Source organism: Protopterus annectens, chromosome 2.part1 (assembly GCF_019279795.1).
Source record: "Protopterus annectens isolate FY-2018-M chromosome 2.part1, PAN1.0, whole genome shotgun sequence".
NCBI classification, from domain to species: domain Eukaryota; kingdom Metazoa; phylum Chordata; order Ceratodontiformes; family Protopteridae; genus Protopterus; species Protopterus annectens.
In genome coordinates this window covers 140,629,165-140,646,651 of record NC_056729.1, presented here as the reverse complement: position 1 = coordinate 140,646,651, position 17,487 = coordinate 140,629,165, and the positions used below count along the sequence as shown (strand labels likewise).

The 17,487-nt window shown below is 41.6% G+C and overlaps 1 protein-coding gene across 3 annotated transcripts in view; it reads right to left on the bottom strand.

Moving 5' to 3' along the window:
- The window catches only part of PACRGL (parkin coregulated like), a 592,831-nt gene that overhangs the window by 380,695 nt on the left and 194,649 nt on the right, over window positions 1–17,487 (bottom strand). For all 3 annotated transcript variants that reach the window (XM_044062079.1, XM_044062078.1, XM_044062080.1), the window contains exon 5: window positions 1,482–1,616. In XM_044062079.1, the coding sequence (XP_043918014.1) occupies window positions 1,482–1,616 (135 nt within the window). The remainder of the gene's footprint in view (window positions 1–1,481; window positions 1,617–17,487) is intronic.

Here is a 17,487-nt window from a genome sequence, read left to right as displayed (position 1 = left end):
CCTATGATCTTTAGCTCCATGCATTCACCAGGTGTAGGATAAGGGATTTATGATAACAGAAATGCTGAAGGGAATAATCCTGCACTATTCTATTCTATTGGTTGCCCTACAAAATAATAGTAGATTCTCACCTAAGTAGAATAACAAAAAGATGCTTTTGTTAGTCAACGTGATCGAAGAATTGCACAATGAAGTGTAATTTTTTTTAAACAATAAAATGAGAGATTTCTTACAAGAACAATAGAATTAAATCGGGCACTGAAAAGATTATCAGCATGCTCAAGGTTTGGATATTCCAGACCTTCATGCAAGCTAAAGGGTCACACATTCCTGAAGCTTCTAATTTCCAAATTAACAGGACTTCCCACCACCAATCCATTTTGTATAGTATTTGACTGAGTCATCTGTGCACCCATTTCTTTTGGGAACAATTTGAAAATTTTGGCCATACTTCCCAGCATTGGGTGCAGTTTTTAGATGGCTTCCAAGATGCTGTATGGATAGAAAACTTCTCCAGGTCAGATTATATTTCCATGCAGTTAAAGAAATCCCCCCCTCAACAAAGAGCAGTTGCTAGTATGACAACAATATAGTCAGAGCTATTACGAGAGTGGTGTAGGAGTTACAGGATGTACTTGATGCAGTCTGACATAATTAATCTTTTACAGTCATCCCGATGAGAGTGGGGCTTCGCTTCCTGCATAGGCTAAGGAAAGTAATATAGAGTACGCCATCATTGTCATCATCATTAATCCCTGTTTCTTCATTTTTACATTGGGTTGGCTTGTCAATGTGACCAAATCACCTAGAACCAATGTTTATAATGAGTGACTAGCCATGACATACAAGTGTGTGTGTGTGTGTGTGTGTATTAAATAAGAGACAGTGATGATGTCTTATACACACACAACCCTAACATAATAAATCATCAGAATACTGTGGAAATATATAATTTCATTTACTTTTTTAAATAAATAAATTTTCAAATACCTTCATCATCACTAGGAAAATGAATACTGACAATTCGAAGGGAAGTTAGAGAAAATGAGTGAAGATTGCATAAATTCATGACATGCCATCTTTTAATCTTTTCCTGGATTTATTTCTATTCTGAGGTTTCAAAACTCTATGGAAGGACTTGTGCAGCTACACAAAGAACCACTGTTTTAAGACAATTTGTTAATGATAACAAGTCAGCACCTACACCAAAAATGATGTGATACTGTTGCACAAGAACTAACTTCTCCAGTTCTCTCTCATATACAAACACACGCACATGTACACACACACACACACACACACACACACACACACACACACACACACACACACACACACACACATACACACATACTCACCTAGGGGCACTGCACTCATACCAACTCTTGAGAAATACTTCTTTTGTAATAACCACTTATTTTTATGTAAACATATCCAGAAAAAAATAATTATATGAATGGAAAATTTAATATAAAACCTACCAGTGCAGCCTTCAGAACAGGTATCAGCCTTGGCAATAGTGGGATTGCTTTCTTTGCAGCATCTTCTACCAGCAGTAATTCCTTAAACCCTACACTTGCGACAAAAGTATAAGGATGCTTGGTTTCTCTAAGGCCCTAAATGAATAAAAAAAAAAAAAAGTAAGATCACGTATACAAAAGATACTGTTATGACTTGAATTTAATGCACCATTTTCTGTACAATCTGCTCCATTCTGTGACTATATAATGCTGCTCATGTTGTGCACGTCAACATACTTCCACTGAACATGAAGGCAAAAGAGTGTGCAGGTTCAAAAGGAGTCAGTGCCAACTTTTAAACTATAGATGTATTATTGTTTTATTTATTTGTCTTTACCAAGAAAGGCCTAGGGAGAAAAGCTCCAGTAAATACAATTAAGATACTCATGACAAAACAATTTTTTAAAAGATACATCATATAGACCAGGGATGGTGAACCTATGACATGCATGTCAAAGGTGACACATCATGATGTTGAAAGTGAATGAAGAAAAATACAAGAAATATGCATTTATCTATTAAATTTCAGCAACAAAAAGTGGTTAACTGATGTTAATCAAATCAAATGCAATGTGTTCCATATTTCTTCAATTCAATTCAAAATTACTATTAAAAGTAGGGTAATTTTTTGGTGCACTATTTTAAGCCCAATATCAGTGCTGATATCATTTTCTCTATTGTAAGTCAGTTATTTTTCTTTTACTTTTATAATACATAGCAGCAAATATGACTGGACTGTATTTTTTTAAATGAATGAATATGTAAAGAATTGTTTCTCTTTTGTTCTGGGGAACAGGGGTGACACACCAGCAGAGTCATAATAGGCATTTTCTGAATTTTTGACACACCAAGCCCAAAAGGTTCGCCATCACTAACATAGACAGTTATTAAGACATCTAGGTACTAATAGGCAATTGTTCTGTAGTGACACTATACAAAGACAAAACAGGAATTTATTCGGTGGTGACAATATACATGATATTAAATTCCAAGTATAAAATATTTAGTATGCAAACAGTTCATGTGCAATATGTAACAAGCAGACACTAGATATGATTTATAAGGCATAGGCATGGAGGGTTACAGTACAGATGTTAGGAATAAATAAAATCGAAGTAAGAAGTGTGAAACATTAGTCAGTTGGCTGGTAGTAGATAATGCTAGGAGAGGTAGAGAGACACTGTATATTTAATGAGCTGAGGATAGCGGGGGGGTGGGTAAGAATAATAGGATACTTGCTAACATAGAACCTGGTTGTAGCAGAATGGTGGAGAGTATTTGATAGAAGTTAGTAAAGTGGGACAGTCAGGAAGGAATTGAAATGTAAAAGGTGGATCAAGGTAGGAGGAACACTGAAGAGGTGTGGCAGAAAGACTTGTTTTGTAGATGGGGACAGAGGTTATAAAGGGATAGGGAATATGCAATGACAAAGGAAAATGGAGTTACCCAGGTGAGAAGCATGTACATGACCACTTGTGGTTTAGGTGCTGTGTTAGTAAGGACTTCAAAGCAGAAAGTTCTATGGTCTGTTTAGGTGTGCTGGGATAGATACGTAACAGGAGTATGGTAAGTCTCCTGCTGAGTTATTAAACTTTGCTGTAATTAATAAGAGTTTATTGGTTGAGCAAAGGTGTCTACTAGGAGAATAGTGCTGCAGGGTAATTATAGTGCTGGACATTTTCTGGTCCATATACATGACTGCATGCAGTAATAATTTGTGAGTATGTTATATTGTCGGGTAACTCAAGCCACTTTAGTCATTTTAGGGATATGCAATCATGAGTCCTATATGTTGCTCATCCCAAGCATAAGAAATGTTTCTTTTAAAAGATATGAGATGCAATAATGCCACTAAGGTACTATTTATTGTCATACATGATGTTATAAGGAGCACAAAGAGCTAAACAAGAAGAAATGGCAAACAAAGTATCTTTAACGGGTAATAATAAAGGCTGTAGCTTTAAAGATTGAGCAAATACTGCAAAATTTGAGAAACAGAAGAAAGAAAGAAAGAAAGAAAAACAGGGTCAAAAGCCATCCCATAAAAACTAAATATTAAACGTTCGCCCCTTAGTCAAATAATAATATAATGTGGATGACCTCTTGGATTAAAATGAGATTGTACACTGTAAGCTCACTGGTATGAAGGAAAAATTCTCATCTACAATACTGGTGGCATACAACTGAGTAGATTATCGGGTGACAGAGGGCCAAAGAGGAATGGAAAGGATAGAGTAGCTGTGGCCCCACATTCCATCTTTTAACAGGAGAATGCTGGGTTATTTCCTGCCTAACTAGAATCCCTTATGAAAGATGAAGATATATTCAAGCAAAGTGAATGGAAAGCACAAGTGAGGCCAAATATATGGGAACCAAACTTGTCGAGGACAAACAGGATCACCTTCACTTTGCACAGTCTAGCCTTCTGAATGACTTTCATTGTCTGTAAATGGAGAAAAGGCATACAGGAGACCTATGGGCCAACTGTGAGCAAGACCATCCTTCGGTGACTGACCTTGAGGAGGGATAAGGGCAAAGTAATTGCTCCACTTTTTCAGGTATGAAGCAAAAAAGTCAAAGCAAGGTTGGCCCAGTGGCAGAAAATTTAGCTTGCTTAACTGAACGACTACTTCTGAGGCAGGAGAATTTGTCTGCTAAAACAATGCAAGTCCCCTGGATGTGCACTGCTATAAGAAAGAGTGGCGGGAAGACATCGCCCACTGTCACACTCTCATGGCTTCCCGACATAAAGGATAAGATCTGGTTTACCTCTTGCTTGATGGTGTACCAGACTACAGTCATGTTGCCTGTCTGGAAGGAGATCACACCCCCTGGCAGAGAGTCCTGAAATGTCTGCAACACTAGTACGACCAAGTATTATAACCAGAATGCCAACTACCAGAAAATCTTACCTGCATAAACAGCAAACAATTGCCATTTTAACCTCCACACTAGAACACTGAATCGTTTATTTCTAATGGCGTTGGATTACTTTTACCATTTCTTTGTGCCACACACAGCAAATTTGTCTATTAAAATGTAGGTTTCTTCAGAAAGCAAATTTGTCTATTAAGGCTTTTTTGAAGGGCATCCTGCATTTATGTCCTGCAAGTAGACATACCTGTACCTCCCTTTGAGCAAGCTGAGTGACTGGGCATTAAGCAACTTTTCTGGAAAATCTTTTAAGTTGATGTAACTTTCAAAAGAGACACTTCCAAGTTAAAAAGCATCATGTGTAAGAAACTTCATGCAGTTTTTCATAAATAATGAGCACCCAAATACTACTGTGTTAGTTATGCCCAATGCTATGTCCCTCAACCAATAAACACCACTCCATATATTCTATCCAAACTATCATAATAAGGGGGAGCATCTCCTACATATGCTGGATGTGACAGATGACTAAGCCATTATATCAGGAAGACACATACCATCAGGAAATGGGAGAGTCCAGTCTTCAAGTGATCAAATCCTGTCAAAGTGGCTGACCTTCTGTAGTGAATTTCTCTACATTAAGCACAATAAATAAATCCTGCAAGCCACTGTTAGAGTACATTCCATTAATACAACAGCTTACTTTAAAAATGCTTCTGCACAAGATGTTTTGGGAGCTGCTACATGGACTACTGTTTACAACTTCACCAAAAACTACAAGTTGGAAGCACAGTATAGAGACAAGACAGATTCTAGCAACACTGCAACTATGCATTTCCAAGGAGTAATTAAGTACTGCTTGGGATTCTACCCTGATTTTATAACTACTGTTACTGTGACTCTCCCATAAAACATAGTGCAGATGTACAGGACAATACTCACTACAGAGTTAGATTTTCAAAGAGCGGTCCATGTAATGGTAAAGCTTCTATCCACCCCCTTTATCGGAGTTTTGAATAGTTTTCAGCTTACTACGATTTTTTTCTGTTGTTATAATATTAGGCTTATTGCTGTATATTTTCCTACCAAAAAAAGAAGTTATGTCTTACCACAATGTTCCATCTGTCTTCTAGATCTTTATTCATTCATTACTGTTAGGACTTCGGTTCTGTCCTTGGAACCGACACGGCCGTTACCAAGCTCATGCCAGCCAAAAACTCTCAGCTAAGACCTACCCATAATGCCCTTCTCATAGTCTCTTCAGATCGAGTTTGCCTGCCCCCATAGTATAGGAATAATAAAAGAGACAGCAGTAGGAGGGTCTGTCTGAGCAAATACCTTAACTAAGGAAATCCTAAAGTCCACCAGGAGTCCAGGCAGGGGGAAGGAGGGTGGGAAGTAATGAATGAATAAAGATCTACAACACAGATGGAATGTTATGGTAAGACATAACTTCTTTATCTGATGTTGTAAATCTTTATTCATTCCTTACTGTTAGGACCGAGTCCCCAGCTACTTGAGTCTTGGGTGGCCCAAAGGAAGGATATTCCTGAACACCATAGAACCAAAAGATGCTCGGCCCCTGGAGGCCAAATCCAATATGTAGTGATAAATGTATGAGGTCTTGCTCAAGTGGCTGCTGCACAGATATCATCCATAGAGGCTTTGGAATGAAAAGCCACTGAAGTAGCCATCGATCTAGTCAAATGAGCCTTTATTCAAATGACACTTTATTGTGACAGTAGATGAAGGTAATGGCATTTCTAAGCCAAGAAGATAAAGTAATTTTGGAAACAGGCCTACTCAATCTGGGTCCTGCAAAGGCCACAAACAATTGATCTGTTTTCCTGAAAGATTTAGTTCTGTCCAAGTAAAAACGAAGTTGGCTATGAACATCAAGGGCTGGAGGGATAGATTCATCACCCAAAGACTCCCTATGCTGTGGAACAAAATCCCGGTACATGTGAGGCAGAGCACCTCGCTGGCCTTGTTCAAGAGAAATCTTGACCAATGGATGGGAGATCGCAGATATACCCCAGGGATTACCTCAGTGTCACTGCTTGACAGAGGCACAGCAAAATAATGGGTATAGTTCCCCATACTAAAGGCGATGGGCTAGGCTTATAAATGCCCTCGGGCAGATAGCCTAGTATGAACCTATGAACCTATGAACCTATGTAAAAGATATTCCCCTCTATTTGAATGATGAGGGAAGAAGACCGACAGATCAATAGATTGGTTAATTGAAAACCCAGAAATGACCTTTGGCAAAAAGGATGGGTCAGTACGTAGGGACACTCTTTCCCTATGAAAAACCAAGTAAGGTCTCTTGACACTCAAGGCCTGCAACTCAGATACTCTTCTCACTGAGGTAAGGGCTACTAGAAGTAGAGTCTTCCAAGACAAAAATTTCATATCACATGAATTAGAAGGTTCGAAAGAAGGGCTTGTTAATGACTGAAGCACCAATGTCAAGTCCCAAGGTTCTATAGGGGGCTTGACAGGAAGTTTAACATGTAATACTCATTTTACAAAGGTTTTGCACAGTCAGTGTGACATAACAGAAGTATTATCAAATCCATTGTGAAAATTTGCAATAGCTGCTAAATGCACAATAATTGGTGATGCTGAAGCTCCTGCATATAATAGGGTAGTCAGGTATTGTAGGATCTTCTGAATAGGCATGGAGTAGGGGTCTATGTTATGATCTTTGGCCCATGTAGAGAACCTAGGCCACTTGCTAGAATAAATTTTCCTGGTGGAAGGTTTGTGTGAAGCCAGAATAATCTCACGAACAGGAGATAAAATATCAGGTAGCCTGGCAATCATCGGAAGTGGAGAAACCAAGCTGTGAGCATGAAGCTGTGGAGCTTGGGGTGAATCAGCCCCTGAGGATGAGACAGCAGACCTTGGGAATGATCCATGATCCACGGGCTGTGAATCAGATGAGGCCATAGGAAAGGGAATCAAACTTGACAGGGCCAATAAGGGGCAATGAGGATCACTTTGTTTCTCAACCTTTGAGCTTTCTGGAGGAATTTTGGGATAAGGGGAAACAGGGGAAAGGCATACAGTAGATCCGGGGGCGAATCATGCATCACAGCATCCCTCAGTGACTCCCCCCTGAGGGGGATCAGGGCAAAGTAGCTTCTGCATTTGTTGTTTGGGGGGAAGCAAAAAGATCTCAGCAAGGCCTGCCCCAATGGTAGAAGATCTGATCCACTATTATAGGACTGAGGGACCACTTGTGAGACATCAGAATGTTCCTGCTCAGATTGTCCACAATAAGTTTGGAACTCCCGGGAATGTGCATTGTTATAAGAAAGTGTTTGGAAGCCATCGCCCAGTGCCAAATTCTCATAGCCTCCCGACACGGGGTAAGACCCAGTTCTGCCTTGTTTGTTGATGTACCAAACGACTGATATGTTGTCCGATTGAATTGCAATGGTCCCAGAAGGTAGGGATGTGTGGAATGCTTGCAACATTAAGAGAACTGCCCTCAATTCCAGGACATTCATGTGGAAATTGGCCTCCATGGGGGACCAGGTGCCTTGGACTGTCTTTCCTTGGAAATGCCCTCCTACCCTAGCAGGGAACTGTCCGTGGTCACCGTGGCCCTGGGCTGGGGGAGACAGAACAGTCAACACCAAAGATTTGATTCTGGCTTCATTCACCAAAGCATTTCTTTCTTGCAAAGGTTTGTAAGGTGTATCATGTAGTCGAGTGGGTGGGTTAAGTTCGACCATTGTGATTAAAGGAGCCACTGTACTAGTCTCATGTGCAACCTCGCCAGTGGAACTAAGGTAATGGTTGCTGCCATGGATCCCAATAGCTGTAGTAAAAGGCATGCTGGTACAAATGTCTGAGGAAGAAGGACTTGAATCTGGCTTCTTATTTTTGAGAGTCTGTGAGGAGGAAGGGAAGCTTGACAGGATGTTCTGTCGAAGATCGCTCCAATGAATTCCAGTGCTCTTGTTGGGGACATTTGAGATATGTCCATGTTGATCGTGATACCTAAGCGAAGAGCAAGGCCTTGAGTATAAGAGAGGCTGTGAAGGAGAAGATTCCTGGTCGTGGTGGTAAGGAGCCAATCATCTATGTATGGAAACACCTGGAATCCTTGTAGTTGGAAATGAGCTACTATGACTGCCATACATTTGGTGAACACTCTGGGAGCTGTCGAGAGACCAAAGGGCAGTACCCTGAACTGATAGTGATTGGCTCCCAGCCGGAAGCGGAGAAATTTCCGGGAGCGTTTGTCCATCTTTATGTGGTAATACGTGTCCTGGAGGTCTATAGAGCACATCTGGTTGTCCCTCCCCAGAAAGGGGAGGATGGACTGTACCGTGACCATCTATAATTTTTGAGGTTTTATGAATTTGTTTAGTAAGCTGAGATCCAGGATTGGTCTCCAGACCCCTGTCTTTTCTGGCACTAGAAAGAACCTCAAGTAAAGCCTGGATCCTCTCTGGTCTGGTGGGACTGGCTGGATGACTCCTTTTCTTAGCAGCTTTTCGATTTCTAAGGCTGCTGCCTCCCTCTGACTGGGTGGGACATCAGGGGTTCGTTTGACGGGTCTGGGACTAAGACTGAATGGGATATAGTAGCCTCTGGATATTATTGTCTGCACCCATGCATCCATCATTATGATTTGCCAGGTCTGTAGGTGCAGGGAAAAATTACCCCCGACTGCTTCCTGAGGAAAGCAATCTGGCTGCTGTTCAGGAGTGCTGGTAGGGTTGGCCGGAGAAGTAATCTCTAGCTCCCTAGTTGCGCAGAAAGGGGCATTTTCCAGATGAGTTGCCCCCTCTGCCCCGAGGGGATTGCTCACCACGAGTGTCACGAAAAGATCCTTGGGACTTCTTGAACCACAATTTTCCTCCCCTCTGGTTCTGGAATAGGATCTCTGTGGGGTGGAAAAATGTATGCCCACAGCAGACAAGGTCTTTCTGTCCTTCTCACTGTGTGATAGTGTGTCTCTTACTTTGGCACCAAAAAGGGAAGATTCGTCAACAGGTGCATTGACAAAGGAAGATTTAAAGGGGTCCGTGAAATCACACAAACGCATCCAAGCATACTGTCTCAAGCTGCCCCATCGGTGGTGTGAGAGATCAAGCGCATCAAGGAGTTTGAGATAGATTCCAGGGTAGCTAGCTGAGAGGCAACAGTGTCACGCACCTCGTCAGGCAGTACCCCTGCCAAAGATATTTTTTATATAAGGGCTCTTTGGAGCCGAGTAAAGTGTGTCAAATAGTTCAGTGATCGAATGGCAAAGGTCGCTGAAGCGTAGGCCCGCTTCCCCAGTCTTTCCATAGCCTGAGACTCACTGTTCAGGGGATGAACAGTGAAACTATCTTCTGCCAGTTCCCTCTTGGTGACTGCCGCCACGACCATGGAATTAACTACTAGCTGCTTGGACCTATTGGGCTGATCTTCGGGGGTGCACAAAATTTTGTCTGGCCTCTGGGGGACAGGTTCTATGTTGTCCAGGGCCTTCCATGCATGCTACACAATCAGCTTAACAAGCTCATCAGCAGGTGGGGTCAACCAGGAAGTAGATGGCTAAGCATGGAAGGCCTGCCAAAAACACAGATTCCTCAGAAGGGTTAGAGGACTTCCAGTCTCCCCTCTGCTTGAGGATCTTGAGAATGTCTCCAAATGAGACATCTTCCAGGGGAGTTCATGGGGAACCTTCTCCCTCATTGCAATCGGTGTCCTCAGTGATGGATTCCTCAGGGGAATTGAGGTGCTTCCTCTTGCACTGTTTCTTCTGGGGTGGCTCCCCAGTGAGATCTTCTGAGGAGGACTCCAGAGAAAGGGTTCCCTTCAAGGGAAGGTCTTGCAGCTCCCATGCTCGAGATCCCAGAGTAGGGGGTTGGGACAGCTGCATGCTACAGGGGGGGTTCTGGTGTCGATGCCAGTGGTGCCAACTGCAAGCCTGTTGAGGCAAGGACCCTCTCCATCATCTGGAAATCAGGCCTGTCCAAGGAGGGATGGGAGCCCAGAACCAAGAAGGACAACCTCAGATCTGGGGTCACATCCCACCCTGAGGAACCCACCTCCAGGTGAGGAGCTCCGAGAGGGCCGGTAGCTGTCGGGTGTGCCGTGGCCATAGCACCAGCGAAAAAACAGGTGTCGAACTAGGAGCCACAGTGCCGACAGCCCAATCACTGTTCTGAGAGTGCACCAGTTCCAACAGTGCCATAGCACCAAGAGAAATCGGTGCAGAGAGGGGAACCTCCGCAGTCAGAGCCCAGACAGTAGGCATCAGGGTGGTCATCGGTACCGAAGTCTCCAGGGCCTGGGAAGAGGCCAGAGGAGGATATACAGGTGAATATCCTGTGAAAACTTCCGTTCCAAGGGGGAAGGAAGACTTAGCAGGGGTGGGCAATCCTCTAGCTGTCAAAAGCTGTTCTACAACCCTCACTGCATCTTGTTCTGAAAGACTCCTGGTGGATCTGAAGGAAGCTGCAGAAGGAGAGTCAGGTTTCTCAAGAAAGGGACTAAACTGGTTCCCAGAAAAGGGTCATAAGTGGGAGAATATCTGGTTCTGGGAACGTATTCGACCTTCGGATCCGATGGTGTCAGTGTCTGTGGAGCCGTATAAGATATCAGTACCACGGCCGTTGATGGTGCCGATGCAGGTACGGTAGTCGGAGCCTGTGTCAAGACAAGGGTCTGCACCGAGGAGGATGGTGCTGAAGCCAGTACAGTAGCAGGAGTCAAAATTAAAGTCAGTACCGAGGGAGAGGACATGGAGCATGGTGCCGAAGTTGTCTGCTCCGAAGGCGTGGGAGGAGCTCAGTGTCGACTTGGTTCCGAGGAGGACGGAGATGTAGGAACCGAGTGAATCTGTTTCTCTTTATGTTTCTTAGTCTTAGGAGGTGGTGAGACCTCCATCCCAGAAAGAGCCTCCGAGAAGGGAGTTTTCATCATACCCTTCAGAATCAGCTTGTTCTTTTGCTCAACCAAAGTCCGGTTGCTGAAGCTGGAACAAATATCACACGAAGCAATAATGTGGTCAACGCTCAAACAATAAACGCACCGGGAGTGACCGTCTGAGTTGGGCATCTTATGCCCGCACTTATCACACTGTTTAAATCCTAATTTAGCTTTTTCAGACATCATGAAAAACCCTCACTAGTCCTAGCAACAAGATAAACACCAAAAAACAACTGTAAGGTTATAGAGAAGAGGGTTTTTTTTTTTTTTTTTTTTTTTTTATAGAGAGATAGAAAGGTGAGGAGTACCAACAATGGTACTTAGAAATACCACAAGTGGTAGGAAAAGGGCCTACCAAAGGTAGGGGAGAGGGACAGTACCAACAATGGTATAAAGAAACTACCAAAGCAAAGGGTAGGATACAGAAAAAGTATAGAAAAGTTTATGAGTTTACAGATGAAAAGATGATATTTAGGATAAACTGACTAAAAAGAGGTACTTGTACAGATAAACACAAAAAAAACCCCGCTACACTTAGCTTGAGAAAGAAGGCTTGGCATGTCTGACGAGGAATGTGGCAAACGAGATCTGAAGAGACTATGAGAGGGGCATTATGGGTAGGTCTTAGCTGAGAGTTTCTGGCTGGTGCGAGCTTGGTAACGGCCGTGTCGGTTCCGAGGATTGAACCAAAGTCCTAACAGTAAGGAATGAATAAGGATTTACAACATCAGATGCACACTTTCTATGCTGGGCTTCCAGGCTTAAAGAACCAAAGAGAGCCCATACCTAGGCTGAATTTATATGGAAATCTTATGTGAACTGTCTGTTTACATTCAGAGGCATAAAACCTTTACAGAGGAAAGGAACATCCTGGATGATCTAACTGGACCATTGGAAAATGGTGGATAAATCTCCTCTAAGATCTACTGTTATCCTAAGTTTTTTTTTTTTACTGCACTATGTTCATCAGGGAGGTCACTGTAACAGTAAACAGTTTCCCACTGCCATTTGCAATCCTTATGAACAACTTTTAGGACCCACCAGTTTGAGACAATCTGATGCCAGAAATGATTGGTAAAGAACCAGGCTCTGAGGCAAGATTAAAAAAGTGGCAGGGTGGGGAGAGGGAGGACTGCTGCAATATTCATACTGTATTTTTGGATGTCTTTTTTCCTGGAAGGCTCCCTTCTTTTTCTTTGAACCTTCTTGCCATTTTTTCGTATACATTTTCTTTGTTAGAGGTCTGCTTGGAGTGCTTATATTGCTTTTTGTAAAGGGAACCTGAGTTTATGGCAAAGGTTTTAGCAGATACTGAAAAAAGGAGCAAAGGGTCTTGAAAAATAGGAATATCAGGCTAAAAATTTGAACATCTAATTAGTATAAAATGTGAATACCATGCAGCACAAAACTCTTCCCGCTTTCAGTAGGAATGTGAGACACTACTCAGAAACACGTTTAGAAAACAGTGACAAAAATGATGGATAATTTATATGCACATTATCAAAAAGAGACTACAAATCTGTAGAGTGTATCACAAAATTCTACCTCATGGAGTCATTTATTTTTGCTTCAGATAAAGGAATTTGTAAACTATTTGTCCTCTTTATTTAAATTATTGCTGCCACTAGTATATTGGTCATGTGGTGTGGTTTTCTGTGTTTCAGACAGCTTCAAAAATCACATCTGATGAGACAACTGTTTGAAGGGGTATATCAAGCCTGAAAACAGGGGCATCCTAAATAAGTCATGAAAACAGGAACATTTCTACAAATAGGGATAGTTGAGGTGTGGTTTTAGCACAGTTGAAGAAGTGAGGGTGAAAAAACTGATTGAACCCCTGGATCAGTTTCCCTTTTTCAACAGAGTACTGTCATAAGGACAAAACAATACAACTCTATTCAAGGGAGAATTTAAAATGTCAGATTTAACATGTTTAGAAAATGTCTGAATATGCACCCAAACAAACTGCTACATGACAGAAGCAGAAGCTGCTGCCTTAGACACAGAGTCAGCACAGTCATAAGAACACATTAAGTAATGTTTAGTTACTTTGGCTACAGAAGCAATTTAAAAAATTCATATAGGACTTACTTTCTGAAGAGAAAACACTGTCTGCAAACTCCTTCATATCGTCAAAGGAAGCCAACAGATACTTTAACACATGAGCCCGATAATTTAGAATTCAAAGGGCTGAAGTGACAGAAGAATAAATCATCTCATAACTCTCAACCTGCAAACATTGAAAATAGGTTCAAAGGCCTGGAAAAGTAGGTACATCAGTCCAAAAATATGACAATCTAATACGGAAAAATGTGAATGCCAAATAGATCATAACTCTTCCTGATTCCAGTAGGAATGTGGGATATTACTCAGAAACATGTTTAAAAAACAGAGTGACAAAAATGATGGAAAACTATAAGCACATTATCAATGAGACAGTGTAAGATCTGTAGACTTTAATGAACTATATTGAAAAATTCTACCTCACAAGGTCATTTTCTTTTACTTACGAAAAAGAGGAATGTAAGATGCGAGTCCTCTTTTGTTAATATACTGATGCCACTAATATGTTGGTCGTGTAGTAAGGCTGTGTACTAGAAACCTTGAAAAATCACACATGATGAGGGGGATTCAAAAATTGTGTGAAGGGGTGAATCAAACCTGAAAATAGGAACATACTTCCAAATATTGGTACATCATGTACAGAGGTAAGCCATGTCCGAAAACAGGGATGTTCCCCCAAATCTGAGACAGCCGAAAGGTCTAAATCCGCATCTCATATCTATCAAAACCTTTCTGATCCTCATCAAAGGAAGAGTGATTAACATTAAGTAAATTTTTTCTTGCAGCAGAATTTCACATAATGATAGCTGAAGGATCAGATCGGGGATGAGAAAACAAATATTTACAAGACTGCGGAACTTTATAAAGTTTGTCTGTCTTATTAGGGGCTACAGAATGAATATCAGACATACTGGTGGCATAAGCAAAAACATCCTCCAAAGATGGCAAAAGGGGAGGAATAGCAGCAGGCTGTCCTTGTAATAAATCACAGTATTTCTTCAAAGATGTTGGAATATGAGACTGTTTCCAGTGAAACATCTTATTCATCCTTGCGATCGTTTCAGAAAAAAAGAATTTCTGCATGGAAAAGTACAAGGAAACACATTCCTTGGAGTCAGAATCAGGTTCTTCAGAAGGAAAATCAGAAGATGCCCTTTCCCAATTCATTTTCTCATCAGCAGACAGGGAATCCTTAGAAACTTTTCATAAAAATTCCAGTCACTCTTTAGGAGCTTTAATGCCTGCTATAAAACTTGAGCCAATGCAAAAAAACTCTACTTTATCTATAGAAACAGAGTCTGGGGAAGATAAATGTTTATTTTTTGTCTCTTTTTAGGGGCATCCCTGGAAGGGGACCAGCTCATGGATGGCACTTCCTTATGGGGAACAGATCTCATAGGTTCATAGGTTCATAGGTTCATACTAGGCTATCTGCCCAAGGGCATTTATAAGCCTAGCCCATAGTTATGTGGCTTTCGCCACCCCTTTAGTTTGAATAAAAACTATGCCTATCATTTTTCTGTGCCTCTGTCAAGCAGTGACACTGAAGTAATCCCTGGGGTATATCTGCGATCTCCCATCCATTGGTCAAGATTCCTCTTGAACAAGGCCAGCGAGGTGCTCTGCCTCACATGTACCGGGATTTTGTTCCACAGCATAGGGAGTCTCTGGGTGATGAATCTGTCCCTCCAGCACGTTCTATTTATAACCGTGTCAAGGTTTAAGTCTCCCGCCCTTGTGGTTCTGAGGGATCTAGATTTTTTGAGGTGAAGCATAGCCTGTTTATGCAGAGATGCACTCCTTCCTCCCTTCTTGGAGGTAGACAAGAGTGGCTCTCCCATGGCCAGCAAGGTCATCAGAACAGCAGCAAATGACATGGATGACCTCTGGCTCACATTGGATGTAAAGGCTGCATCAGAGAGACCTGGACAAAAATTAAATGGTCTGAGGATCCAGTAATGGCCACAGCAGAGTCACCCACCAGAGACATGGACTCTGCTTGCTGTGCAGGCAAGTGCTCCTTACAAGTTTTCTTTTTCTTAGGACCAGAGAAAGATAGAAACATGAGACCAGTATGTCGTTCCATGTTTCTTTAAAAATGGAGATTGATTCCTGGTTGTCACAGAAAGAATGACTCATTGACAGTTAAATTGTCAAATGTAATTTTCATAAGCAAAATAAAGAGTGACACTCCCAAAACTCTTCTCAGTAAAAAAACACTAATAAGCAAAAATACTAAATGTTAATGTAGAAGGCAAAAAGGTCTGTCAGACAAGTAGGTATCATGATAGTCTTGTAAAACACTAAACATCATAAAATATCTAGTTTCTTACAGAAATCAGTAAATTTCATTGAAAAATAAAAGATTGTGGAAGGTTCTCTGTCCATCAATGGATGACTGTAAGCCAATCATTAATCCTATTTAAGCCCTCAAAATGAGTGCTCTCTAAGGGTGGGAAGAAAATACTAAAACTTTGGTGCCCGGGCTGTCAGTATTCTCTTCTTAGGACCTCATGCAACCAGCAGCTTGTGTGAATGGGGAAACAGCTCGGGGCTTTGGAAGACTGGCTTGCAGTTATACTCCTGGCAGGATATAACCCATACATCTAAGGCTACTGCAGCAGTTATTATGATTTACACAAGAGTTACAGGTACTTAGTATGATGATAGATGCATAAGATGGTCCCTTTTGAGCAACTTCTACGACATGTACCACAGATATTAGCAGCACTCAGGAGATAAACCTTTCCCAGGCTTTCAGATACCTTTTTCCACTGTGGACTGCACAGATCTCTCTCTCCATTTCTTCCTTGCTGCACAAAGGGAATGACCTTAGGGTACTATTCAGATTTATGGCGCATTTTTTTTCCAGTATGTGGACAGACTACATGAGTTTTTCATTTCATAAATTCTTTGTCTGCTTCTCTTTGTTATGAGTGACCTACCATTATTTTGGTTTGGAGTTGCAGGTATATCTCACAGATGATACTGCTGCTCTGGAACAGACACCCCATCCATATAAAGCAAAGTTCATCCTTGTTCATATTCAAGCACAACTTAGATCTATGGATGGGAATCAGAAAATTTATCCCAGAACTTTCCCCTGTACTACTAATGGACTGAGGCATCTCCTAGGTGCTTTATCCCATGCATGGGTCCCCACAAATTATCTATGGTAGGATCCCAGTTTTTCTCTTTAGGGGTAATATATACATACTGATCATGAGATGGATAAGGTCAATCTGTAACCAAATGGGATAGGATAATTTGAACACAAAAGGGGAAATTGGTTAGGCTTTAAATGGTCCTCAAGGGCACTTAGCCTAGTACTTACCTGTGAACATACAATCATCTACCTCCTTCTTCCTTCTGAAAATTCTATTACCCAAGTTTCATAAAGGGAAGTGTCTTGCCTTTGTTCAGATAGATTATGGCCATTTAGCTATTACACAATGGTGGCTTTATGCAACACATTCAGGGACCTCAACATCTGCCACCATGGTTTCAGTTGGCCATGAGCTTCCTTTCTTCTTCCATACCAATGCTTCTTTAGTAATTACAGCACAGCTGCAGCTGGCTCTGATGCCATTATCAATTTTCACAGTGCTGGTCAATCTATCTCAGGTTTTGATTCTACAGTGTTGACTTCTATGACATCAGCTTTCACTGACACACAGAAACGAGCCCCAATAAGCACTTCACCAGCATCAAAGTATTTGGCAACAGCTTTTTCAGAGCTGATTTTTTAAAACATCAACCTTCCTGCCATTCACAGTTTAGTATCTGCCTGTTTGGCAATACCATTTTAGATATACTGACCCAAGCCCTGGTTTTCCTAGCACTGACTCCTCCTGAGCTGGCATTTACAATGCTGATAGTCTCTCCCTCCACCCTGCTCCCATTTTGCACCAAAAGTGCCACTTTCCTCCTTGTCAATTTAGCATTCTCAATCGGTAAATCCCTTGCACCTCACCTCTATTTTCTCAGGATCTTTCCCTCATGTCTAATTATACTCATTCTCAGTCCAAAATATCAATGTGCATTATTTCACACAAAAACATACACTAACTGCAAGCAATTTTTGCAG